We start from the raw sequence: 27,560 nt of genomic DNA on the forward strand, positions 1-27,560 counted from the left end.
CTTCCTTAATCACTCCACCCTAGGCTGGGGGAGAGAAGCAACAATTCACCTTATTCCTGTATATTCAACCTAGGAGGCTGGGCTGCGTGCTGGGAGAACCCCACAGTGCCAGCTCTCAGCGTGAGCGAGGTTGAATTGGTGCTTAGCAATGGAAGACGACACTGGGGTTTGTTTTTCTCATTAAGTTGCCTCATATACACTAAGCACAATTCTTGTCTCTTAAAAGAAAGAAAAAAAGTTCCTTGCAGAAATGTAGTTGCTGCAAATCGTTTCAGGAGGGTCCCACAACATGGTGCATCTCCTGCAAAGGTACAGAAAGGCTTCGCTCTGGCGTTGAGCAGCTCGCAGAAGAGCTAACAGACCGCTGGCAAAATGGGGAGGGAAAGGCGTACGTCATCAGCGCAGAGGTGATACATCCAGCCTCCACAGCTCTTTGAATTCCGTGGCTTTTTTTACTTGACACATGCTTAAGTTCTGAATCACAGTGAACTTTCAGAGTGGTTTACTTCACTTTTGGGGGTCAAGTTGTTTGAAAGACAGAAAAAAATCATGTTAGCATTATCGCCTCCAAAATACATTGAAGTTTTAACTTACATAAATGAATGAGCTAAATTACTGGAGCAATGTCTGCCACCCTCAGAGCCTGGGGAAAGACTTAGGTGTGAGTGAATGGAAGGTGTACACAAACAGGTGAAGGGCAGCACTAAATGCAGTGGTAGCTGGCAGAGATTAGTTATTTTCCAGGTCTGGGAGCTGTTCACTGTCACACGGAGCAATGGAGGTTTACTCACCGTGGAGGAGGCTCGGGTTAGGCATTTAAACAAGCTGGGCATGCACAAATCCTGGGGTCCAGGAGTGCTGAGGGAGCTGCCCGATGTAATTACGAGGCCACTCTCGATAATCTTTGGACAGTCGTGGCAGAGGGTCCTGAGGACTGAAAGAAAGCAAATGTCATTGGCATCTTCAAGAAGGGCAAGAAGGAGGGATGCAGGAACTACAGGCTGGTCGGTCTCACCTTGACCCCCAGGAAGGTGATGGAGCAAGTTATGCTGGAAACTGTTCCTGAACATACTGAAGACAAGAAAGTGATTGGGAGTAGTTGGCGTGGATTTATGAAGGGGAAATCATGTGTGAGCAACCTGACAGACTTCAACAAAATTATTTGCTCGGTGGACAAGGGGAGAGCAATGGGTGATATCACCTTGACTTTAGGAAGGCTTTCAGCACTCTTTCCTATAACATCCTCACAGACAAACTGATGGGTTATGGGTCCTACTGCAATTGTCAGTTAATTTGTCTGTATCCTGTAACAGTGTAGTTCTTTGCTTACTTAGAAAAAAGACATGCATTTCTTTCCTGAACTAGATGTTCTTACTTTATGTGATCAAGGTCTTTGACTCACTCTTTCGCATTGTAAAGTCACCGCTTGCAATGCGTGTTACAAACAATCTAAGTTTGTTTCATTTGTGGAAATAGTAGAGGCTTTTGTTACCAATTCTGTGTTACACAAACAAATCTACTGGGGCTTTAGAAAACTACGTAAAATTGCAACACTCAAACAAGCTGTTAATTCCCAACCACAGACAGCTTTGGCTCTTCCACTACCCAGCACGTGGTCTCAGTCATAAAGGCATTTCCATGCCGAGTGTCGCGCTGCCTAACTGCCTTGCTTTGGGCATGGGAATTTGCAAACCCAGCTTGGATGCCCACCAGAAGGGTTTGTGCCTCCTGCTCTGTGGAGCAAAAAGATGCCCAAGCTGATCCAGCCGGGTACCTCCCGCCTCCGCCCCGCACCAACCTGCTCCCGGAGATGCTCCTGGCTAACAGGAGGGTTTGCAGCAGCAGTACTGTCCTGCACTCCTACGGTCAAACATGCCTTTAGATACAGCCAGCTGGCTTGCTCAAATTCCTCCAAAACTTCTGAAGGTCACGGGCAGGATGCCTCCTCTGAAATTCACTCTTCTTTGGCTGGCCTCTGACTTTCAGCAAGATGCTTTGCCCCCGTTTTACCATAATCTCGTAATTCAGGTGCTCTCCTGAGCATCCAGCATCCCCCCCCTTTTTTTTGACAATTAAGAAAAAGCCTCAGTTAAAATTGCTGATTTCTCTTTGGCAGAGGAAGCATTTCTGCTTCAGACTCCAGAGCTGCTAGAAAGAGTTTAATTCCCAAATGAGGTATTTTAAGGCCAAAGTCTCCTTTTGTTTATGCAGACTGGGATCAGTGATGAGCCTTGAGAAGGTCAAGGCAAAGTTTAGCCAATGACTTGAGGTTAATTTTTTTTAAAAAAGGGTCAGTTTTGTATTTATTCTCACATTCTCAATGTATTTTGGAGTCACGCTGCACATATTTAGTTTTAAGCTGCCTGGGATCTCCACGCTGTTAGCTGCTCTCAGCCATATGGGGTAGTTTGTGTGTTGACCTTCATAGCCACTGCAGCAGCACTTTGGGGAAGATTTGGGACTTTTTGAAAACGCCAGCGCTTTGAGAAAACAATTTTGTTTTTTAAACTGGTGAAAATCTAGGTGTTTTCAGTTCCTCTCACCTCCAAGACACAAATGGATGTCTGAGATACCAGGGTCTGAGCAGACCTTCGCTTTTGCTTAAATGACTTGCAACCCACCCCATACCCAGCGCCGGGAAGGTTTTTAACCTGCCCTGCGTGACTAGTTTCGCCTGTGCACACAATTTGCACTGGCTCCATGCACGGAGCCACCCGGGCAGCGGCAAACCCGGGCTCTGAAGCTGCCACTGGCCAGGAGCAGGATAGGCTCACTCACTGGCTCGTCACAGTGGTAATTGATTTTTATGAATGAGGGCGAGGGAAAGGGTGTTAGAAACAGATTGATTATAATCGGCTTTTAATTAAAATGTTCAAACCATAATTTAAACTAAAAATATCCTATTACTTATCTTTGCTAGTTCACAGGCACTAAGGCAGCGGGCGATAATGTAACTAATGATCTGATTGTCACCGGCTTGTCTAATGAAGCCTGTCTGGGGGCCGATCAGATTATGCCATCAATCAAACCCCTTTGCAGGGTTCCCTCCTTCGGCAGAGCTCCCTGCAGCGGGGTGTACGCCTGCGCCAGCTCCCTCCCAGCTGTAACCTTTATTTTCTCTTTCCAAAGTGATGAGGTCCCACGAGGGGGGCAAAAAGTAGGCTGCAGCCAGCCGAAGTCCGATATCTTCTACTCATTGTTATAATACTTCAGGGATGACTTTTCTGGGAGGTGACCTTTTAATGGCTTTAACCTGCAAGTAAATCGTATTTATCATAAAAGAGTTACTGACCAAAGAAGGGTCCAGAAACTGGGTCCTGCCACCCCAGCTCTGACATGAAGAGGACAACAAGGAGATGTCTGGAGTAATGGAAGGGTGAGAGCCATCAACATGCCATGGCGTCGCTGAGCCTGCAGAGGAGAAAGCTGGGTCTGAAATCCCGTGGGAGCTTTCAAGCGGCTGAACTGACTGAAGAGCCGGGCGGTTGTGCTCGCAGCGTGACAGCCACCAGTGTGCCCGAGTGGGGCGTTCAAGGACTGGGCTGGGGTGTGAGCGTCAGACTTGAGACTCTGTCTGGGGTAGAATTTGTTTCCAGTGGGACCGAGGGTCTTCACCAGCCCACCCTGTCCCGCTGCGTGGCTGCCCCACAGCCCTGGGCTTGCCCCAGGCACAGGCATTGCTTTTTGGCCACCTTAAAGCACGGGGCACAAATGCACCAACACAAGACCAGCTTCTTGAACAGCTCAAGAGTCCGTCCATTGGGGGAAGACGGATCATCTCAAAAAGTTTGTGTCATCACTCACTCATCTCCCTCCCTGTTGCTGGATTTCCCCCCCGAATTAACTGACAATAAATTAGGCATTGTCCTATTTAACCATTACTAGAGCAAAAATAGCAGGAGGTTAGAAAGTGCATCAGTCCATTAAGTCCTGTTGTCCAAATTGCCTTTAGAAAGGCACGCTGTCCTGCTCTTGTGAACGGCCACGTCCAAGCAGACAGTTGGTGTTTCCTCCCTGCCCTCCCCCAGCCCCGAGCCCCGACGTAACACACTTGACCCCTACGGTCAGAAATACAAAACCAAACTTCAGAAAAAGTCTGAAAGCGATTGCAGAGTTCTGCAAAATAATTTGGTAAATGAATGAAAGCGGATGATTACAGAGAGCGTAATGAGTCCTTGCCCCAATTACTGCATTAGCTTCAAGATCTCAGACAACTCAGTCTCTGTGATACGCCTGCTCCACAACGCAGGAGTCATAAATACCAGCCATGAAAAAAAGAACAGCAATTAATTTGTCACCAGAGAATCAATAGCAAAAAAAAAAAAAAAAAAGTTTTAACCCCTTCAACTGTAATGATTAAAGAGGTTTTTTTTTCCCTAATAGTAAATCATGACAATTGATAAGTATAAGGAACTGTTGCCTCATCAGAGAAAGTGGTCGGTCGCAGATGCAGACATTTTGAACCACTCTGCTGGCTCGGTATGCCAGTCCTGGGAACAGGCAGAAGGCAAATTGGGTTTCACACTCTGCCTCTTCCTCCCTGTGCTAACGTAGGAGGCGTAAGGTTTATATCTTCTGTGACCGAAGCAGCAGGCTGCAGCACCTGTGCCACAGCTAGCCAAAATCCTTAAGGAGCTGGATCCCACTGGTGCTGGGAAGGGCAAGCTGGCTTCTTGAGAAACCAGGAGAAGCTGGCCTCTGGCTCAGCCCACGCTGGAGCACCATGACCAGTTTTGTGCCCGTGAGGCCAAGGGCTGGCTCCTGCCCACCCCGGGGCAGCGGGGAACCGGCCCTGCGCTAGGTCAGGGTACGGCTGGACCCTCGCCCCGATGCAGGCTGACAGCAGCGGGGCTTGGAAATACCCTCCAGTCTGGCACCCGGGGCCACCGCAGAGCTCGGTACAACACGTTCGTCTGGGAGGGACTACCTGTGTTCTGGTTTTAATGTAGGGGAGATGAGCTTTTTGGATACTACGTTCTATTCAGTTCCTCCTCGAGGAGGGGTTTTCCGTCAGAAAACTCTCTTACCACAACCTTTAGCATTACAATTCACTCTCTCGACAAGAGATACCACTTTTCTCAACCAGAACTTGACAACGGTTTCCTTTTGCCTTCCTCCAGGCAAATGCTTTCACAGGTACACAGACCAGTAAATCAGTTCTCTGGTCTATTAATACCCACGGGTTGCATTCTTCAGGGGAGCTGCCAAACCACTCTTGAAAGAGCCCCGAAGCATTAGCTGAACCTATCAGGTTCCCCACAAACTGAGCAGGCTTCAACTCCGTGACTTGAAGCATGCCTTTACCTCCATGAAATTCAGACCTGCGACGCCAAGGAAAGGACGAGAAAAGCAGCAGCTGCCCCCAAGGAGGTGGGGGGGGGGGGGTAATTGACACAAAGTAGGAGGAGAAATATGCACATACTAAAATGTAATTAAGCATCATCATTCATAGTATACGCTTTCCCTTGCCACTTGGAAATTCTCCAAGTATACCGAACCCATTCATTTACAAAACAAATGACCCAGTGTCACTAGCACATCCTGCAGAATTGCTTAATTTACATAATGTAGGCGATCTACTGCAGATTTAGCTGTTGCGAGTTGTCCTCATTCAAGATGCTGCAGCGTTACGACCAGCGTTATTGTTTAAGGTTTTGTTTTTATCCACATTTGGAGTTGTATTTTGTTTGTGGTATAAAGGCAACAGAACATTTTCTACCACTACTATTGTTAGCAGTGCTTTAATCGTGATACTTTGAAACCTAAACCTGACTTCGAGCAGTTCACAAAAGGTCACCCTCAGAAATCTTACGGAAAGTTGGCATCTGTGCAGCCCTTTACATACATTTACGCAGGGCACAGAATGCTTTTAATTGAGTTAGAAGCCCATCATTCAGTGTTCAGTCACAGGGCTGGAGAAAAGCAAGCGATCTCTACCATATATAATGCATTAGCCAATTAAAGTGAATTTCCCAGTGTCTTTGAAAAGAAGAGGTAGCGTCAACTTTTGTGCTCTGCACGATGCAGTACAAAGGGGGAAGAGGGGAACACCACTCTACACGCAAAGTTCATTCAGCACTCGATGCTCCAAACAGGCTCTGAGATTTCTCACAGAGAGCTGTCAGAACAGAACCCTTTTTTGGGTGACCCCACTTCCCTTGGCACTTGTGAAGACTCCTGTTATGTTGATTAAAACCCTTCACCTTTGACTTTTGCTCAGGCTGCACTAACTTGACATGGAAGGGAAGTCAGTGTTGCTTGGTTGTGTTGGACTATACTGACCTGCAGAATTGCATGCAGCAGGGATTTCTGACTGCCTGAACTACTGCTCAGTCTGACCAGCCATCCATTTGTGCTTTCTAACTGAAAAATAATAATTAAAACCACATGTCCTTCCTAATCACCATTTTTCTTCCTGGTACCAGACCCACTGCTGGTGTTGCTTCACCATCCAATTTTCTTTTTTGCCCTGTATGACTGGCTTTGGGGCAACCACATGTTCCAAAGCCGATGAATCTTTCAGCAACTTTGAAACGAGCTACCCCAACACTTCTGCCTACTATTTTGTGCCAACTTAGACTTTTAAAAAGTCCCACCTGTGATCTCTCCAATCAACATCCAAGATGGATAACAGGAGCACCTGCCTAAAAAAAAAAAAAAGCATCAGGGACTTTAAAAAGAACTCTGCTCCAAAATCCTCTCACTACACTAAAACAATATTTTTGCTATCAAGGCCTTGATTTTTTTTTAAAAATTAATGCCAGGAAGAGAGCTCAGTCAGGTGGTATTCAGGCAGAACTACAGACCACTGAACGGAAGCTGGGGTGGTTGTTGGGAAGATCTTTCACTATTCCTTTCTTGCCTCCTGCCCTTAGTCCAGCTTTGGTCGCTTCTGTCACATGCCAGATATTGGACAAATGAGAACCATGAAGAAATCACTTTTGTAACAAAATTTATTTTTGCTCTGTGGATACAAATCCCAAACATCAACAAACAAATTCCAGTGGAAAAATACCAGTCATTAACAATGAAAACTTTTATTATTATTTAATAAATAGAACTTTGGCATTCAAAATTCTAGCTGTAAACCCTACTTTAAAAAAAATTACAAAAGAGGCAAGAACAACAAGCCTAAAGCTGAGCCAGCCAGTGGCTCCTTTACTTTTTACAATGAACACATTGTGATTAAGTCATGACAACTCTATTTACATATGAGGTATTCTGAGCAGTTCAAAAATTGAACCCAATTTACAAAACTACCAGTCTTCAGGGACTGATCCAGTACATATGTCAGCTGTGCTTTTTAAAGATAGCTCCAGACACTCCTCCCCACTGAACTAATGATATACTGTAATTAATATACACAAAATAAACACATTATGATTTGAGTTTCCTGCTCATGCTTCATATTGAAAAAAGCTGCATACTACAACCAGCCTAACATTCAAAGTGTACACCTAGTACCTAGTTTAGAGTACTTCTGTTTCTAGACATTATGCGAGAGTTCTTACTGCAAAAGCTTATAAACAAAATATCGGCAGGTAAGAGGAAAACAAGGTGCAGTCATCAGCATCCTAACAACTTATCTGAAGTTCAAGGGGGATATACACTTACTTCAGGCAAAAAAGGCACAAAGGTATGCAGCTGTGGAATTAATATTGCTAATGAGCTACCAGAATAGATCATCCCTTTAGATAATAACCATTGATTTGTTTGCAGTGTAAGAATGCAGATTAGTTCAGAAGATCTTCTCCCCACTCATGACAGAGCTCATCACATCAATGAGAAGAGCCCAATTATACCTCCAACTCCACCTGCATAACATCATTGATAAGGATGAGGAAAACTGGAGCAAGCTATGCCCATGCGGAGAGACGGCAGCGTGCCGTCACTGCCTGTGCTAGGGCAGCAGGTCATGGAGGAAGGGGTTTGCTTTCTTTCTTTCCTTGTGCTCTTACCCTGCAAGAAAAAACGCCCAAAAACCCATTTGAAACAAAAGGCGGGCAAGCAAGGGCAAAGGAAGGAAGGAAACCTTTTGAAGTGAAAAGGACAAACTTTCAGCTCTTGTAATGACTTCACGGCCACCAGCAGTTTTGAATGCCAGAGCCTGAGTGGGTGGCTGCAGCAATCTCCACAATTCCACACAACTATCACACTACAAAGCTGCACAGCTGAGGCTAGCAACCTAAATCACGTTTACACAACTGAGCTGTGTTACTTCTATATAGTAAATACATAGCATCATCTATAGCTTGTCCGAAGACAGTTACTTTCCAAGTCTTTTTCAAAATACATTCTTGAATACAGTAGTTACTGTAAATATCTTCTAAAGGATTGTATAGATGCAATCTGAAACTATACAAAAAAATTACTGTACAAATTTGCTGACAGCCAGAACGGCACAGTATCCATTCATTAGCGGTTGTTTTTCAGCCCTTGAGATTGTCTAATAGCTACAGCAAAAAGTTGTCATGACTAAATCTGAGCAATTCCACTGCTAACATTCATTAATCAACTCTGTATTAAATATGCTGAGACCACACACACTACATTTTAACCAATTAAACAATCATGCATATCTTAGACAAAGCTTATTCCATTTAGAGGCATCTGTAAACTGATGCATATATAGTAACTGCTACTACTACAACAGGCCAAATTTTAAGAAATCAAAGCAAAATACTGTATCACTATAGATAGTCAATTGGTAGTCTGCATCTTTGGCTCATACATCCATCATTTACCTCCCTACTTTAATTTGACTGAGGCAGATAAACTCAGGGTTTTTTAAAATCAAGTGCTTTAAAGTCAACATAAATATTACAGGTTCCGTAATAAAAATATTACAATGCAAGATTACAGCACTGCAATCAAAGTATTAGAAATAAAATGGGACCTCCTTCCTGAGGGACTTTCAACTAATACTTGAAGAGCATAAAAGCTCCTGAAGTGCTTTGCAAATATAAATTACTGATCTCAACTCTGCAGTACAGTATCACCATTTAACAGAAGGGACAATGGAGGCACACCAGCCAAGTGACCAGCTTAATAGTTCAAAGTGACTCAAAAAATCTCCTGCTCCTCTCTAATCACTCCATTAAACTCCTTGTTATTTCCAACAAATTTAGAAAAATGTGTTGCTTGGTAATTTTTTGTAGGTACAACATTTCCATCTAAGGAAATAATAATGTGCGACTTAGAAGTATTAGGGAGAGGGGAAACACCTACTTTATTATCTGAAATGTTATTGTTGAATTCTGTTATGAGACAGATGTCATAAACTGGAGACTATTACTTCACTGCAAGGACAAAACTGATGAACTACACCAAAGGAACGAGCTGAGGCCCTAGTCACTAAAGCCAATGCTGTTAGAGCCACAGGAGACTGTGTAAGCCCATTTGTGCGAAGATCCTTGTTTTCAGTTCTGCACTAGTATAACAGTACACCTTCAAACCTACAGAAAGAACACAGAAATTTAAAATGAAATGGCCTCGTTTTTTACCTTGAAGTAGAGACACTGGGCAATTTCACTTGAGATTTCATCTAGACACTGTTTTAGTGCTCACAGGAGCTGAACCAGTCAGATTAATCTATCTGAAAACACCATGTAGCAATAACACAAATAGCAACACTATTTTTCACAAATTAGTCCATGTGTAGGTTCAGGATAGAGAAAACTGTCAAATAAATAAGTCCATATAGCTAAAAGAATTAAATCACTAAATTATAAAAACAACATTAACGGTAACTGTTTAACAATGAACAGAAAGCAAAATATCACCAAGTTAAAAACGGTAACCAGTCTACATTGCTATACCTTTTTTTTCTATTAACATAAATATAATCAGAAAACTGAAGATACTAACACTTTTGCCATAGAAATGTTACCCTAGAATTTACTTGGTTCTAACCACTAAGCTTTCTAAGAGATTTCTGCTGTTATCCACGCTACGAGTCAGTTGACTGGCTTGCACCTTAGTCATTTGAAACTTCCTTTTAATACCATATATGTAACTGATGCTCATGTATTTTCTTAACAGCGTGATTTGAGAGTGTGTTTGCTCTTTGCAAGTTTTTTGTTTCCTTCAGTTAAATACTATTTTACACCATGCATAACTGTGTAGCTAACTTGCAGTAATGTTCCAGGAAATTAGAAGCATTAATGTCATCTGTCCCACAGGAGTGAAACACCACTGCCAAGTGACACTCACTGAATAAACTATGGAACATGATCTTATTTTTTTACTGTAATTGCTTCCTACATAAATGGAGAAAATAAGAATTCCCAAACAACATGGAAAATTTTGCAGTCCTCAGATAACCGAGTACTTAATACTGCTACGTTGAAACATTCTGTTCTGAGCCCTGATTTTGCCAAGTGCCAAACACCCGTTTTGTAGCTGTGGTAAAAAACAATTGAGGTGGTTCACAACCTCATCAGAGGCCTTCAGGAATGGAACACAGACCAGCCACATTTTAAAATGGAGATGACCTAACACTAAAATAGAGTCTTTTTTTTTTTTTTTCCTCCCCTGACAGCCATATACTATGCTGCAGTTTCATGCCTTCCAGCTTCTCTGGGTTTGTCACAGACTTCATAGTACTGAAACTTCTTACTGCAATGTAAGAGTGCTTAAAACAATTTGATAGTGCTATATTTTATGGACTTCATTTGCATAAAGCAGTTAAAACTTGGTTTTCTTCTGCTATTGGGCAAACAAGCTAGACACCTATTACTAAAACCAACATCTTTCCTGTATCAAATTTTTTAGGCAACTTGAAGAGCAACTACTTTTTGTAGTGCTCCAAAATTGTTCCAATTGCAATTCTTAGAGTGAAGTGCAGTTGCAGAAGCCTCCAATTTCACCACATACAGCTATAGATCCTTCGACCCTCTGCTCTAATTTCAGAACACAGATAATGCCATACAAACCCTTGATGAAGGAAAGGACTGAGAGAGTAGCAGCACGGCTGTTTTGATGCTCTGATTCCAGAAACTAGGTGAAGTAATAAAATGAGACCTAACGAAGGAAACAGAGTATCCAACTGAATCATTCTTCACAGTTTGCTCCTACATTCAGTAGTTTGGAGAAAAGATTTCTTGTACTTTGTACCACTCTGTTCAAACGATGACTCCGCTCTCCCCACCAGACTCCCAAGTTAAAATATGCACAATCTTCAGAGAGATGCACGTGCGGCGCTATTTGCAGTCTTCCAATATGGCTCCTTAATAGAAATGCAAAGACCTGTGACACAGCAGCATTTAATAAGTCATTTGCTACTAGATGAAATGTTGTCATTGAGTAATGCAATTGTCCCCCATGTCCTGAGCATAACGGTCCGACATTATAGTCCTTAATTCATCAATATCCTTTCGTAACTGACAAACGTCCAAGAGCTTCTTCGAAAGCGTTTCTGTGCTGTGGTAATTCTCATTCTCTTCAGCTGAACAGCTCAGTGCTACAAAAAACAACACCCAAGGTTAAGCTCTAGCAACTGTGCTCTGTGAATACTTGAACTAGTCAGTCCCCTTTGAAATAAGGGGTAGGCCACTTTCATTTAATTACATCAAGACAAATCATGCCGTAGTATGATGAAAAGCCAACAACATGTGGTACCGTGTGAACTTAAAGTCAATTCAGAGCCCACCAGTGCTTCTCTGAAAGACATGTTTTTCTGTTTGCACCAAGATCTAGGCTTGCTGAAGTCTGATGGATCTCAACAGCAGGAAAAAACTGGGCAGAACAGCATTTCCTAGAAATTTTGGAGGTTTCTATAACCACTCAGAAAAAAATGGATAGGAGGGCTTGGGAAATGAGCCCAACCTATGATGATGAGATAGTACTACAGATATGCTGCACTACTCATCCTGCTGGCTGATGATGGTCTCATGGACTTTCAGACCGGCGTATGCTGCACTCTCCACTACTTCAGGGGGTTACAGTGCAGATGAACCTATGTGGCATATAGTAGCTCTTGCTGCACAGGACACTATACTGTTACTTTTCTACCTTGCTGATGGTCCAGTTCAGCAACCAGTCTATCTGACTAATTCTAATTAACATTCAGAAAACAAAAGAGTATGATACTTTCAGGTTAAAAAAAAAAAGTAATTGTTTATTAAGCTTGTTAAAAGACAAGACCTAACACACACTCACTACACTGAAGCTTTGTCTGACTGGCTTTAAGGTGTGCTTCTCATTTCCTGGTTAAATTTAACAGCTTAGTAGGTGCTGAAGACTAGATGTGCCATTAACAGTACTGGACATGAAGTTGCCTGGCACTAGGCTTATCTAATACAGATAGATACACCACCACCACCCCCTGAAACCAGACATACACATGTTCAAACAGTCGATGTATATTCCTACCACTTGACCCCAAGGGCTTTAAAACAAAAACACGTGATGTAGCCACACCAGGCCTGCTTATGCCTCGCTTCCCTCATCTTGAGTTTATAGGGCAGAACACGTTTGACAGAAAAGCATCCCTTAACCGTCAGGGTGACTGCAGCATGTCTCAGGAGGGATGGACACCTGGCTACACACCCTTCTTTTCTAGTGGGGTGAACATATCCATGATCAGGTCCATATGAAGAGCCAGCTACCTGCTCTCCTGACTTGGCAAGGACCTGCGTAGTCATATGCATTTAGTGGCCAGGGTGCACTAAAAGCCCAGCTTTTCCAGAGTGCTCCAGGAGTACGGCTCACACACAGCTGCTCCAGTTGCACAGCAAAGGGGGACACTGGCCTGTCCAGCTAGCAAGTTCAAGCACCGCTTAATTCCTCTGTGTAAAAACACTATTAAGCATTGGAATGACAACATCACTTACATCTGATTCCCAGCAGTAAGGAAAGGTTAGGCTCCTTGCCCTGAGCTCTCTGGGTAAGAATGCTGCACAGTGCTTTCAAGTCAAACAAGCAATGAGACATTTCCTTGAACAACTGGTCTGCTATAGGCATCTTCTCAGATACTGGCTGCCTGGACTGCTCCACCTGCCGCATTTGCTCCTTCAGGCAGGCATTCTCTTCCATCAGTCTTTGGTTCTTTGTGAAAAGTAAATGGGGAAAAAGAAGCAAGTTAGTCTGCAGCATGCACTGTAGCAGAAAGTTTCCTGTTTCAAATCACAAACAATATAATAAAAAATAATTAATTTCTGTATATATAATCAATATTTCTGTACCCCTCCAAAGAATTTTACCATTCCTTAGCGGCCTTCACCCTTGAAGTTCTCACTTCTTGAGGTAGGGATGGTACCTATTTTATGTCTGCACAGCAGCCAGCACAGTCAAGTATGTAATTAAGCTCATAAAGCCCTACCATGGGATCTTATGATCATTCTATAAGGTTCTTCCCAGTTGGTGTGGTCAGGGATTGGGTTACTGGAGTTTTTACTTACTTCAGAGAGAGTTTTATTTAACTGCTCTATATTCCTTTCTTTTTCTTCAAGCTCATTTGTCATCTTCTGAACTATCAGCTTTTCTTGCAAAAGCTTCTCTTGCATAGACTAAAGTGAATGAAAACACAGGTTATGATTTAAATTTTCATACTTTATATTAGCACTGACAAAAAATGCATCCTCAGTAAATTACTAAGTTTCAGTTATTTATTGTTTTTGTAGGAATTCTTCATTTTTTATTTTCTACCATGTTCCACCTGGTAATGCTCAGCTGGACTCCAACAGCTCTCTGTACACTAACACAGCTATTCCAAATATCAGTGAAACCCTTTAAATAAGCAGTATCTGTTTAGAAACAAAAAGACGGTATGTATGCAAACCCCTTCTCCAATGTGGAATGCATGAAGTTTAAAATAACCGTGCAATATTGTTTATTCTAACCAAACAATTTCACAGCAGATTAATGACAACCAAGCTTCATTTGTGCAATTCCAAGTTGTAACTGAAGATTTTTTTTGGCCTTTACTTTCAACAAAGACTATGGCAGGACTTCCTACCACCTTTCATACCACAGAATTCACCTCACCTTCTACACAGCTGAGAAGAAAGCCTTTGACAGTTGATACAGAGCAGCAGCCTCTTTAAAACCATTCACACACAAGATAGAACAGTCTATACAACTCTAATGTGCTGAAAAAACAACTGCAGGCAAAAAAAGTAACTCATTTGTAGTTTACAGTGTCATTTTTAACAGATACAGTATTTACTGTTTTCAATAATGTAAACAGCAAATTTCTAGGATGCTGTTGTACTTAAGTATTGGAGCTTTGCATGACTGACATCCTGATCAGGCACAAGCAGCAACAAACGAACAACTGCTGCAACATGGAATCAGCTGCTGTCAGTTCCCTAGTCTTCACCTACAGAGTTGAAACTGAGAAATCATGAGATCTTTCCAAAGTGGATTTTTTGGGGTGAATTCAGCACGACCACAGATGTCTTTGTTGTTAAATGCACTCATATTTATTCCACTAGTTGGCTTTTAGGTCTGTAGATATGTCTTTCAAGGTCATCTGGCAAAATTCAGAAAGAGGAATATTCAAACCATCTTACCAGAATACTAATAACAATGAAGAGTGATTATATAAAACTCCTGATGCTTTAAACAGAGAGATCTTTTCATCTTTCATGAAGAAAAAAAATCCTCTTTTGTCGTTAATGGTATTACTCACAAATCCAATGCTGTGCTAGCACAGCGCATATAAAGTGTCGTCTCCATCCCTAGCTCAGCACATTGGTATGTAAAACCTGTTGCCGAATTTCAATTATAAGATGCAAATCCGATCCCATCATGCTCAAAATACAGCTGGAGCACTGGTAACAACAGTGCATGCCTTGGCACAGTTTTGATTGTAACCTTCCACAGAGTGGAACCAGAGACCATGATGGGGGGAGGAGAAGGAGCATTTCACAAACCAATGGCTCTCGATTTATGGAATTACACTGTCCCAGAAGAATGTTTTTTTCTTGAATCTCTGTAGCAACAATCCTAAAGATTCTTCTTCCAAAGCAGAGAACTCTCTCACAGGGAATTCCATATGGTAGCTTAAATAAAATGTTATAGAAAGACCAAAGTCACTCTTTAGTAAAAAATATGTTTAAATTGCTGCACTATGATTCTGCAACCCTATTCAAAGACAGAAAAAACCCAAGCTCCCCTCTTGACAGAACCACAGCAAATTATATCAAGGTATGCTGGTTTCGGGGTCTTAGGAAAATAATTTAGCTTTGGAAAAGAAGCCAAATTTACTCTTGCGAGAGTTGTTCCTAAGATACGCGAAGAATAGAACTTTCAGGGTACCAGCACTGAGGATTGTAGCACATAGGAGACACTGTCTGTATACAGGTCTGCCTTTTACCATGCGTGTGGCCTACAGAGTGGATGACAAGCCACTTAATTGACTTGCCAGCTGTAAGAATTATTAGTGCTGATGAGAAGGCAGGGAGTAATGAGAGGTAAGGCCAGGGCCAACACAGAGTGGAGTTTTTAAGGGCCTGGCCCCACTCATGGGAGGTGGGCAGCCTTGACAAAATTTCCCAATGCATTCAGCTCAACACTGCACAAGTGTATTGTCATACCCTTTGAAAAACTGGAAGACAACGGTGCTAAAATTTACACACTTAATATGGACTAAAAAACCCCCACACTTCATTTTCATGTAATTAATAAGAATCAGCAGGCGGAACCTGGAAATGACTACTTGTTTTTAAAAACATTTTCACGCACTTGACCAACTTGCTTCTCAGTTCACCCACACCGTGCCCCTCAAAAGGAAGCGCTGAAGTAACAACGTGCATCCTAAAGATAAGCTGTGTGAGAAAGCACAGCTTCGCACTCCAGTGGGAGGAAGAGGAGGAAGAAAGAGAGCCCTGCCCCACGTCAGAGGAAACTCCCCGGGCTGGGAGAGGGCAGGAAATATCCCTGCTGCAGGCATTTCCTTTGTCGGGCTTGCAGATGAGCAGAAACGGCAGTGGTGTTGAACTTCAGCTTTTTAAAAACATGACCTACTGAGAAAAATGGCCATACTGGGTCAGACCAAAGGTCCCTCTAGCTCCGTCTGGGGCAGCAGCCAAACAGAAGCAGCTTCGGAAGGAGGAGGAGAACAGGGCAGGGCAGGTGCCCAAAACACCCTCCCAGCTTCCAAGTATCTTCAAATTTTAATAGTCTTGGATGCTGAGCAACTTCAGGGAGACCCAGAGCCCCAGTTACGATACGTGCATCAGTACTACCACTTACACGTTTCACGTTTGTGTCAACGCCAGACATTAAAGGTTTGACTGTGCAGCCTTCCTGAGGGTGAGCAGGTGGTAGGGAAGACAGGTTCAGAAATATTACCTTCTCCAGTGTATCTTCAGAACTACATCTGCCATAAAACTTACATGACTGTGCAAACTACTCCAAAAACAACTTCTAGAATATTCCAAATAATGTGCAAATGCTCAGCTCATGAGTTACACTGTTTAACAGGAACTACTAGAACTGGAAATCAGTGTTTATTTCTAAAAGATACACCTAACATCTATCATTCTCTGCTTCCCTAACCTTAAAGATCAGAAAAAGCACATGTGCTTACCAGCTTGGCTGAGCCCACAGTGCTATGACTTCCCAGTTGTTCATAGCGCTACGAGTCCTCTGCACTTCACCCTTAAATTTTCCATATGCTTTCCAAAGTTACAATTTTGTGGCATTACTCCCAGCCTGGCACAGTTTGGGTTTATTGTGACTGACAGGATTGACAGATGTACTTTGGGTAACACAGGCATCGTACAATCTGACTTATTTCTACTGACTTTTTTTTTTTATTACCAAAAAATGTTTAATTTGTACTATCTAAATTAATTAATGTAAGTACAGATTTTTTTAAACACCGCTCTCCTCTACAATTTTTCTCTTTCTGAAGATGAACTATATATGCAGCATGACATCTTGTTAAGACCAACCAGAATTTTACTCCTGCACACTCAGGAGAGCAAATCAACCAAGCAAAACCATACAAGGAAGATCAAAATCATTCCACCACAATTATGAGCAAATAGGAACTAGTACTGCTTCACGCACTGCTGTATGAAACAGAACTACTTTGCTTTCAGCTTGCAGGTTAAAAACAATGAACTGAAATACATTCTCAAGCATAAGTTTATGATGTGGCAGAAGACAGGGAATAAAATGAGATCTTCTGAGCTGAAGATAAATTACGTCTCTGTGCCAACAAGGGATTTCAGTTTCTAATGAACTAATTTTCAGTGCTTCCCAGGTGTCCTGGTTTTGGCTGGGATAGAGTTAATTTTCTTTCTAGTAGCTGGTATGGTGTTATGTTTTGGATTCAGTATGAGAAGAATGTTGATAACACACTGATGTTTTCAGTTGTTGCTAAGTAGTGTTTAGACTAACTCAAGGATTTTTCAGCGTCTCGTGCGCAGCCAGCAAGAAGGCTGGAGGAGCACAAGAAGTTGGGAGGGGACACAGCCAGGACAGCTGACCCAAACTGGCCAAAGGGGTATTCCAGACCATGGGACATCATGCTCAACTGGGGGGAGTTGTCCTGGGGGAATCACTGCTCGGGAAGTAACTGGGCATCGGTCAGCGAGTGGTGAGCAATTGCACTGTGCATCACTTGTTTTATATATTCGAATCTTTTTTTATTATTATTATTGTCATCTTATTATTATCATTATTAGTGTCTTCCTTTCTGTTCTATCAAACTGTTCTTATCTCAAGCCATGAGTTTTACCTTTTTCCTTCTGATTCTCTCCCCCATCCCACTGGGCGGGGGGGAAGGGAGTGAGCAGCTGCGTGGTGCTTAGTTGCTGGCTGGGGTTAAACCACACCACCAGGGAACAAATGTGGAAGACCAGGGAGATCAAGGATACAAAGAAGCTGCTGTAGTCTACAAGTAATTTGAAGGCTAACACCATTTTCAAATCTTATTTTCTGTCCTTATATAAAATACCTCAAAAGAGGAAAACTAAGAGAAAGTCCTGGAGAACAGAACATGACTCTGTTCAGAGACTGTCACCACTACTCAGCATTTCCCAGTCGCAGCTCCCTAAAGTCACTTCAGACTAAGCACACAAAACAGCCATCTGTATAAACATGCACAAAGATCACTAGTCTCCACAAAGACCACTAGTCTCAAGTTAAAAGTGATGGAGAGAAAAAGATCAGAAAGTTTAGGAAATATGAAGAGATTAAGGCTTGTGATAATACATTTAGGTAAGTTGTGCAAATTTCTTATAAGCACAACATATACACCTAATACATATCTAAATCTTAACTAAACTACAAACAGGGACAGAGAACCTCAGGAAGATTATGGAGTTCAATTTGAACTTTTTTTTTTTTTTTTAACTATTAAATATCTGGAATGACATTTGCCTGTGTCACAATTTTTGCATATAACAGGCTGCTCTGTGAAAACATCTCAATTTGATCAATTTTGTCTTCTTCAAACCTAGAGAATTTTAAATTATTGATTTTGCTTTTCAGTTAACAGACGTATGTTGTGTTGCAACTTAAATTCCCCTATTGCTTCTCTACAGAGGTATTTAGTGCACTGTAATTTAATCGAGCAAAAATATGGTTGTTGACAGCAATCAGGCCTGCTATTTACCTGCATGGTAGAGAAAGGAAGCAATTTAATGGTGGAAGATAACTTACTTTCAATAGCTATAAATAAGCAAACTTGGCTCCAGTGTGCAAAGTGGAAATAAGAAAGCACGTTCTCTCTTTGTCTCTCTTCATTATTTGGATTCTAGCTCCACAGAGTGCTCCCTTTCACTTCAGAAGGAGTGGGCATTCAGCTGATTTTTTACTACCATTTTGTTGTTCTTCCAAACCTAATGTACACAGAGCCAAAGCAGAAGCACCTTCGTCATTCTCAAGGGACAACCCTGTAACTTCAGTCTCTCTGGAGGGCAAGGAAGCAAAAAATGTGGAGACAAACAACAATCTAGAAGAAGAATGCAGAAACTAGAATTTATTGAATTTGGCTTCAGTATTTGCTGAAAACAGATGTTTATCTGTTTTTTTAAATGCTCAGCTTTTTCTAGAGCAAGTCATACTTTCTTTCCTATAACCTGTATAATGTTTCCTTTTCTCCACAACAAATACTGGTGATCACTAGGTAACTTTAAAGTCTCAGGAGCCTGATGTGTTAATCCAATCCACAGAACTGCAACTGACTGCTAGCTGACAACCTCTGCTGGCTTGAAAAACCCTTGGCTCCAAGCTAGGTGCCCAAAATCTGCCAAGAGAGTTAAGATATCTAAGTGAGTGACGTTGTCAGAAACCAGTTGAACAGGGACCTGCTTAAATGATGTGAAATATGAAGTGGTATGGTTTAGAAAGGCACCTGTCTCTACTAAGGATCTCAGCAGTGAAGCTCCTAATCAGTATCACTTTTTGTATTTTGGATGATCATCTGAACCCCGAAGTTTGATGAGAGGCTTCACTGTTACTTACAGAGGCAGTCCTCACACTTGAAACAGGCAGTTCTGATATGATATCCGCTACACCAGCAGAATAAGGATTCTACATAGCAACAGCTTTTCACTTTATGATGAGTACCAGCAAAGTGCTAAACCATACAAACATCAATAATGAATACATCATGAGCCTGCAAGAGAACACAGGTCAACTACAGGCCATAAGATTAAGTTCTTGGTATTTCTACCTTTGCCTCCTATTTGGCAAGATAAAAGGACGAAATTCAACTTCAGTAAGGTTATCTTTATGAACTAAAAATGTAAAGAGTAAACAACAGAATATACACTCTTTCTTACCTGCATGTCTAAAATCAGTCCAGCTATCTGATTTTGTTGATTGTCTATGACCTAGAATATAAAATTGAGTAATTTAAAAGGCTTGAATCTCTTCAGATTGTTTTTTAAGAATCGCCTTACAGGTGTGTAACCATAGGTTTTAAATGGAATCTTTGAAAACGTAAATGACAGAGTTTAACTCTGATAGAACAAGAAATTCATGCAAAATAAACATACTGAACAGAAACAGACAGATATTGAAAAGAAATGTGAATTAGCAACAAATGTGTGATTCTTTAGTGAGATATTTGTTTCTAAAGTAAAAAAATAAGGAAAGGCGAGACTCAAGGTTAAAGATGCCACCAACAGATCATTTGCAGACTAACCTTACTGGCTTTCTCATTCTTTTCTTTGAGACATTCATTCTCACTCTGAAGCTGTTTTGTGTCCAACATGGGAAGGCGAATACCATCTTCCAGGCATTTTTCTACTTTCTGTTGCAAACTGCCATTCAACATGAAAGAAAAATTAAGTGCGCTGACAGAAACCAGACAGGCTGTGTGTTCTAGCAAAAAATTAGAAAGTTGCACCATCTTCCAACCAGAACTGTAAACTGTACCTAGCAGAATCCAGCCTTACGAATGAGCAAACCAACAGTGGATGAATGATGCAAAAATCCTGAACTACTGAAGTTACTGGAGCACTGACAAGAACAGATTCGTGCAGGAATGGTTTTACGGGCCGGATTCTGCGCTGCATCTCCCAAAAGGCACAGCTCCAGCAGTACAGCATAGGGAGAGAGGGCAGGGAGGAGCAAAGAAAAGCTTTGTGGTGTTCACAGCTGCTCTGTGCTACTGTGGGAGGCAAAGCCAGAACCAGCACAGATCAGAGGAGTCTTCGAATCTCTCAAAGTTACAGGAGCTTTAGAATCGGACTCTGTCACTGGGGCACGCACGACTCAAAACGGAGTCCAGAACCGGAGTTGCACCGAGACTGGTCGCTGATCCTTCGTGCCCTGCGTGACCTGTAAGGGGGAGCATAAAGCCACCCCTACCAGCTGCTCCCGCACAAGGGCATGGCCTTCAGACCCTCTGCAGCTCAACTCAAGCTCCTAGGTGTAGCCGGAGCCTTTGCCTGCTCACCTTCTCTCAGAAAGGAAATACATTTTATTAGTGTTAATCTTGCTGTCTAATTTAGAAACCAAAGGCCACCTCGACTACGTGTAGGCTTTCAGAGAAGACAAAATGATCCCCTTCCAGATTATGAGGGCATGAAGAAAAAAGGCCTTTCGTTGGTAAGATGGAAACAATGCGTCAACAATTTGGCTGGCAAGGTGTCCCAACCGGCTTGCCTTTCATCATGGAAACACTTTCAGACTCCTGTGGCATGCACCTTTACCCAATGGAGGGACAGTGAACTGTAGTAACATTCACATAAATTATTAAAAATGATTCCCCTCCTTCCCTCCTCCCCCTTTTTTTAAAAATAAGTGTTTAAGTAGCTCCCCTGATCTAAAATGTACCACAGTAACAATGTCTCCATGTCTCAACTGGAATGTTCTCGTGGACGTCTGCCCCACTTGTTTTTTTTATAGTTATGCAAGTTCAATGACAGCTGATTAGCTACCGCTAAATCTCCCTGTAAATACCCCGACCCTGAGTGAAAATGTAAGAAACAGCTACAGTTATTTAAATCTTTGACCCTTCCCTGATATACCCATCAGCCAATATCCAGGGAGCTTTTCCACAGCTCGTGACAGGATTACTTATCAAATAGTGAGTGCTGACAGCTTCTATACAATGCCCCTTTGCTGCACATGCTTATGTCCTCTCTCTGGTAGCAGGCTACGATGCCATTGCAGCAGTGTCCCACAACTTTAATGAACGATAGCGAAGACTGTCCTAGGCAGACTCTTCTCTGTGGTATTACTTACAACTTGACATAAATAAAAATCTTGTTGGATTTTCTATCGCATTACACTGTCGTTCTGCACAGTAATGTATTTATGCCATGAAAAATCATTAGCATTGTAACAGACTAAAAGTGCCAATAACATTAGGTCTTGACATGAGGTGGGAAAGTACACCCGTTTCAGGGCACAGCCCAAGCAACTGTTCATACCTCTGTACTGTTGTGACCAGTTCTTTTTCTTTTTTCTTCTGACACACCAGTTGCAATTCTCTCTCTCTGCACTGTGATCGGGCCTCTCCGAGCTTCTTTTCTAACTCAGTCATAGTTTCCTGAAGTTGCTTGTTCTTCTCTTCTAGAATTTGCAGCTAACACAGGTTACGTTAGTCAGACATGATGCCATGTTAGCAGAAGGCCTTGCAGTTACCTTCTGTATAATCTTAGGTCCATTTCACTTATCTGAGTACGTGAATCCCTAATAGCTACAGTGCTTTCTAAAATATTGAAATACTTCTCTTCCTAAACAGATGGGGAAAAAAATCTATGTTGAAACAGTAAAGGATTTGACAACAGATATTAGGGAGCTTACTTGTATTTTTAAAATGTAAAACAAACTCCCTTTATCTTACCTGTTTAGTCTGCCCTTCTATATCATCCAGCGTTGGTAAGTCAGCCAGATATTTTTCTAAGGTTTCAATTCGTCTTTGTTTTTCTTTGTTTTGCTCAGACTCCTTCTGGCATTTCTTTTTCAGGCTATTAATATATCGGTCTCTAGTTTTAAGCTAGAAGAAAGTAAGAGTACATGTTTTACGATTACAGTGAAAAATAAACCTGCTTTGGAAGCAGAGGTTGGTCACTCTTCAAGAATTGTACTCTCAGCTGCATGAACAGGTTGGTTAGTGCACAAAACAAAACCAAAGAATGGTTAATCCCAGCAGCTCCAAGTCATAGACCCACACGTGACCTCAAACCACAGTTGCTTCACCTCTACCCAGAATACTCCATGTGCCTTGCAAACTGAAAACATGAACAGTTCAACAGTTAAAATATTCTTAATTTTTTCACCAATGGAGATGTTCATATGCAACAAATAGTCAGGAAATACTTTAGCCCATCCTCTTCCTCTGGCCTAGGAAAACAACTTAAAACACAGGGGCCAAGAACTTAACCTGACAAGAACTGGACCCAAAAACCTGACTTTCAATGCAATCTGACAGTTACATCAGAGGACATCAGAACAGAATAGTGGCTTTCTTAAAAACCTTTTCTACAGGCATCTTAATTGTCCATCAGTCTGCAAAAGGTTTTTACATTGTGTTATCTTTGTTTGCATTCCTGGTACTTCACTTCATTATCTAGGTCAAAAAAAGTGGGAAGGAAGGCAGGAAAAAGAGTATTTTCCAGTTGTAGTCAAATTTAATGAAAAACAGTACCTCTACTGCTTGAACTCAGGTGTAGTAATTCACAGATAACAAACACTTGTCACTAGAGTAAATGCTAAATGTACTTTTATTTTGGTGCTACAGACATCCATCTCACTGAGAAATAAATATGTGACACTGCCAATGTCAGAGCTCAGAAACAGGGCCTATCCAATCCTATATCCTATCCTATTCCTATATCTGGAAAGTTTTTCCAGAGATTGCCTTCTATATGGGCCACAAAACAGAATTGCCAAAAGGCCGGAAATCTTTATATCTTTTATTTTACCAACACCTCAAAACCGAACAAAGTTTTCAGGCTGCTTTAAAATCTTTCTGATTAGACAAAGCCCAAGTAAACCCACGTTCAGTAAAGCAAAGTTGCAACTCAGCCATGACCTTTTGCCACAATATGTGCTTCAGAACCACACGCTCCTCCCTGGCCTCCCCACTTCCCAAGCCTTAAGGCAGCGATATAAATATGCACACGTAAGCCAATGTTGCACATTAAGAATTGCCAGGAGTCTGACTGTTAGCTAAGTTAATCCCTTCCTTCTGTTTCTCACATACCACTAAGAATGACAAGTTGACCAGTCAGAATACTCCAGTACTTGTGCAACACAGATTACATGGTTTCCAAAATCTTCTTGTCCTGCATATATACCACAGGGAATTTAATCTGCTGCAACCTCTCTCCTTCTAATAGCTACCGTGTTTGCCTTGGGATTCCTTGCCTTGGGATGACTTTGCTGGAGCAGGAAAAAAATAGGAAAGCTCATGCCTCTTGGCAATTAAATATTAAAAGTGAGGCCACAGGAATCACAGGGGAGAATGCTACTACAAGCTATCAGCAGTACCTTACAGGAGTCCTTCACAATTACCCACAGCAGAGGGAGAAGGAGCAGCCAGCAGGGTACAAGTATCTGAACTGAAGCATTTCCAGCCCAGCAGTCCAATTTCCAGATTAAATGCCTCAGAACTAAAGTGAGGGCTGCAAAATCTGCAGATGCCACGAGGCACATTCATGCCTAGCATAAGGAAAAGGAAGAACCTAGGCATTCGTGACACGGACACTGGTAGAGAGCACTGCAGTATCTACCTTAGCAGGTGCTCTCAGCTAGGAAGCTGTGAGGAGCTACCACAACTACTGGCCAGCATCGACAGGGAAGCTTTTTCAGGCTTCTGAAATTTCAGTGCCAGTTAAAGAGCTCTCAATCACCTCAGTCCTACACTGACTACATATGGAGCCTAGGGGAAAAAAAGCTTCTCTTCAGGCACCAGAATTATTCAGAAGGTGGTAGAAAAACTCCCTTGCTTGGTATGTCTGCAGGGGGCAAAGATAGGTATGATGCCAGCAGTGAATGAAGAGCAACTCTGATCTCTGCTGGCCCTGCGGTTTCTCAAAAGGAAAGCATCAAGTACACCCACCCTAATGTTAGAAGGGACACAGTGCTTCAGAACAAGAGGCCTTCTAGCCCGATACCTCTTCTCCAACAGCAGCCATAAGCAGATGTCTATGGTAGGGAAAGAACAAGGAAAGCACATTTTTCCAGCTTCACCTTAGAGGCTCTCCTGAGGAAGTTATTTCTGTGCCTTTAGGACAAGGCAGCACTTCCATGAACTCACCCATTTTTTTAGCATCCACAACAGCCTTCAGAGAGACATCTACAAGTTTGCTATAGAGAACTGGCACGAGGAATCGGCTCCTTTTGCTGATCATGTACTTGGCTCCTAGAGTTTCACTAGACTGTTCCCTCGCTCCTGCAACAGGAGCTGCAGTGAGGAGTTGACTGCCCTTTGTCCCTTCCAGGCTGCTTGTGGCTCTGCAGACTCCATCATGCTCCCCTCCAGTCACTTCTTTTTCCAGTGTGAAGGTTTAATTATTCCTCCTGTGATTTTTGGATGGATAGTTGCTTTGTTGCCCTTCTCTGAACCTTTTCCAGTTCCAGTACATCCTGGTTTCATGATGAAGAGACCTTCCTAGACTTCTCACCACGGACAAAAGATGCTCAAGGAAATGGGAGTGTTCTTTATGTTTTCTTTCCTCCCACCTACACTGAACAGTCACAGTTTGTCCCTTATTGTCAAAAACATACCATCTGTACACTGTATTTAAATGTTGTATGTTAAAATTCCCGCGTAGGAAAAGATAATATTATCTGCAAAAGTGGGGCAGACAGAAGTAGAAATGTATGCCAGCAACCTTAACCTAAACTTCCTATGTGTTCTTTTAACATACACTTGCAAGCAAAGCTTGCCTGAATGTTAACAGAATTTTCCCCACTCCCTGGTCAAATCCGGCCTTGGGCTGAAAACACTTACCCTCTCTGAAGAGGCAGGCATGCACTCAGAAATAACCCTAGCACAGCTACTGGCAACAATCCCTCTGATCAGCACAGAAATTGTATTTTTGTCCCCTAACATCAGCCACTGACCCAGGACACCAAGCCTTTGGGCTCTGGGCTGATCTCCCTGCGAGCACAGCAGAGGAACTCCAGAGACAGCTGTCCCCAGGCTCAGCACCCAGCCTGCCGCTGGGGTTCCCAGCCTGCCACCTCCCTGCGGGAACACAGCACAGCTCCTTCCTCCATCCGCAGCCTTCCCTCAAACAGAAGGGCACTAATTTTATTACAGAAACATATTCTCCCTCCCTGCCCTTTTTTCCTCAAGAGCTTTTTGTTCAGTGCACAGAATGGATGGGTGTTAAGGGGTGAATCAGGACTGTGCAGTGAATCAGGCTCCTAGCTACAGACCATCCTGCTGACACAAGCGCTGCTGCATGGGTCCTCGTCACTGCCACCACCTACAGCAGCAGCTCCTACAGAGTGAAGAACACAAGCAGTAAAAGCTGAGACAGGAGGAAGCAGCAGCATCCAATTTCTGCCCTTCCTGAATGTTACCCTTAGTCAAAAGCATACTGCAGGGTTCACGGGAAATGGTAAGGCAGAATTTGAGATGAATTATGCTTTCTTCTTCTTCCCACCTGCCACTTCACTGTATCATACTGCTCCTACCCCCTGAACCTGCATTAATAGAAATCTAAGCCCAGTAGTAAGGCCAAGCGATAAAAGATGAGAAGGTAACAGTGACAATGTATCCCTAAAACATTAATTAGGAACCACTTGGTCAATGGCACATTCCTTGCAATGAAGGAAGGCTATCAGGACATTCAAAACTACCTCTGGGTATTGCTTCAGCCTCCAAAGAAACCTCTTGTCAAGACAGTTCCAAGAACACAGCCATCTAAGCCTCTTCCTTGCCTCCGACTAAAGTCTACTCTGCACATCCTAGCAAAGCTACAAGAGAATCACTCCTGCTGAGTAGACACATACAGGCTGGGACATGCATCTCGAAGCACGAGGGCTGCATTTACAAGCCATGCTAAAAATAGGGATTTCATTTTCATACTCTGTGTTTTAAATGATACTTTATTTCCTGTAATAAACACTTCAAACTACATGAATTCTTAGAGCTGAGCAGCTTTTCTTCAAAGCAAGTTTAACTGATACCTGGTTAAAATCATCATCATGATTGCCGTTTCATCCAGTATCGCTTTTTAGGACGTAGTCACTACAAGTTTAGATTTATCCATTGTCAACACCTACAATCACTAACTATCAATTTTTCTATCACAGAGAGTTTAGCTACCTTCTGAAAATAGCTCAGCAACTCACATAGTAAGTTGCTTTCTAGCAAAAAAAACATACGCTGCTATAGCAGTGTCAAAAGGAAATTTGGAACATGAAAGACACTTACTTTCTCCTCCATCTTCTTTTTCTCCTCACTAGATTTGTTTGAAATTTGCTTTACAAATTCACTGAGTTGCAATTCCTTATTCTCAGCTGCTGCAATCTTTCGCTCAAGCTCCTCAAGGTGGGATGTTGATCTTTCCGAAACGTGAGGTTGCAGTGGTGTGCTCTCATACTGTGGTTGCTTACAAAGAGAAATAAAATAATCACACAAATGAACACACACATACCACTGTATACTTGAGCAGCACAGCAGAAAACACTCCTGCATTTCTTTCCACTGTCAGGAAGGGTGGGGTTTGATTTTTCAAACATTAAAATATGTAGTAACAGCATGTATTTCAGGAATCTGGAGCAAAAAAATAAAGAAGCTGGACACCTTTACATTCACAACACACACAAACAAACATTGTGGGGCCCCTTTCCCAGTCAGATTTATGGAAGAGGTGTGACTTCTTCCAAAAGAAACCCCTGAAAATCCAAACAAAAAGTGTTTTCAAAACAAATCACTGCCACTGCATTATCATACCATACCCTAGGAAGAAAAACACTCTATAAAATGGCTATGAATATATTAAAGTAAAAGGTGCTCCAATCTCAAGATCCTTCTAAAGCAGAACATTAGTACTAGTCAAACTTTAGAGCTATCATACCTGAGGTGCAGAATGGTGCAGGGACAAGCCTGAGACTACAGCTACAATCAGAAGGCAGGCCTCCTACCTTCTGTCCTGCATACCAAAACCCTCTTCCCTTTCCATTTC

General features: G+C 42.3%; 1 protein-coding gene across 2 annotated transcripts in view; it reads right to left on the reverse strand.

Annotated features, from left to right (window-relative positions):
* Positions 1-6,935: 6,935 nt before the first annotated feature.
* Positions 6,936-27,560, reverse strand: part of CEP85L (centrosomal protein 85 like) — a 122,194-nt gene continuing 101,569 nt past the window's right edge. For both annotated transcript variants that reach the window (XM_069805118.1, XM_069805119.1), the window contains exons 6-13: positions 26,807-26,983; positions 22,259-22,411; positions 21,843-21,997; positions 20,108-20,225; positions 19,743-19,793; positions 13,401-13,508; positions 12,834-13,047; positions 6,936-11,461 (exon numbers count right to left, since the gene is read on the reverse strand). In XM_069805118.1, the coding sequence (XP_069661219.1) occupies positions 11,298-11,461; positions 12,834-13,047; positions 13,401-13,508; positions 19,743-19,793; positions 20,108-20,225; positions 21,843-21,997; positions 22,259-22,411; positions 26,807-26,983 (1,140 nt within the window). In that variant the 3' untranslated portion in view covers positions 6,936-11,297. The remainder of the gene's footprint in view (positions 11,462-12,833; positions 13,048-13,400; positions 13,509-19,742; positions 19,794-20,107; positions 20,226-21,842; positions 21,998-22,258; positions 22,412-26,806; positions 26,984-27,560) is intronic.

The sequence above is a fragment of the Haliaeetus albicilla genome, chromosome 17 (assembly GCF_947461875.1).
Source record: "Haliaeetus albicilla chromosome 17, bHalAlb1.1, whole genome shotgun sequence".
Taxonomy (NCBI): Eukaryota; Metazoa; Chordata; class Aves; order Accipitriformes; family Accipitridae; genus Haliaeetus; species Haliaeetus albicilla.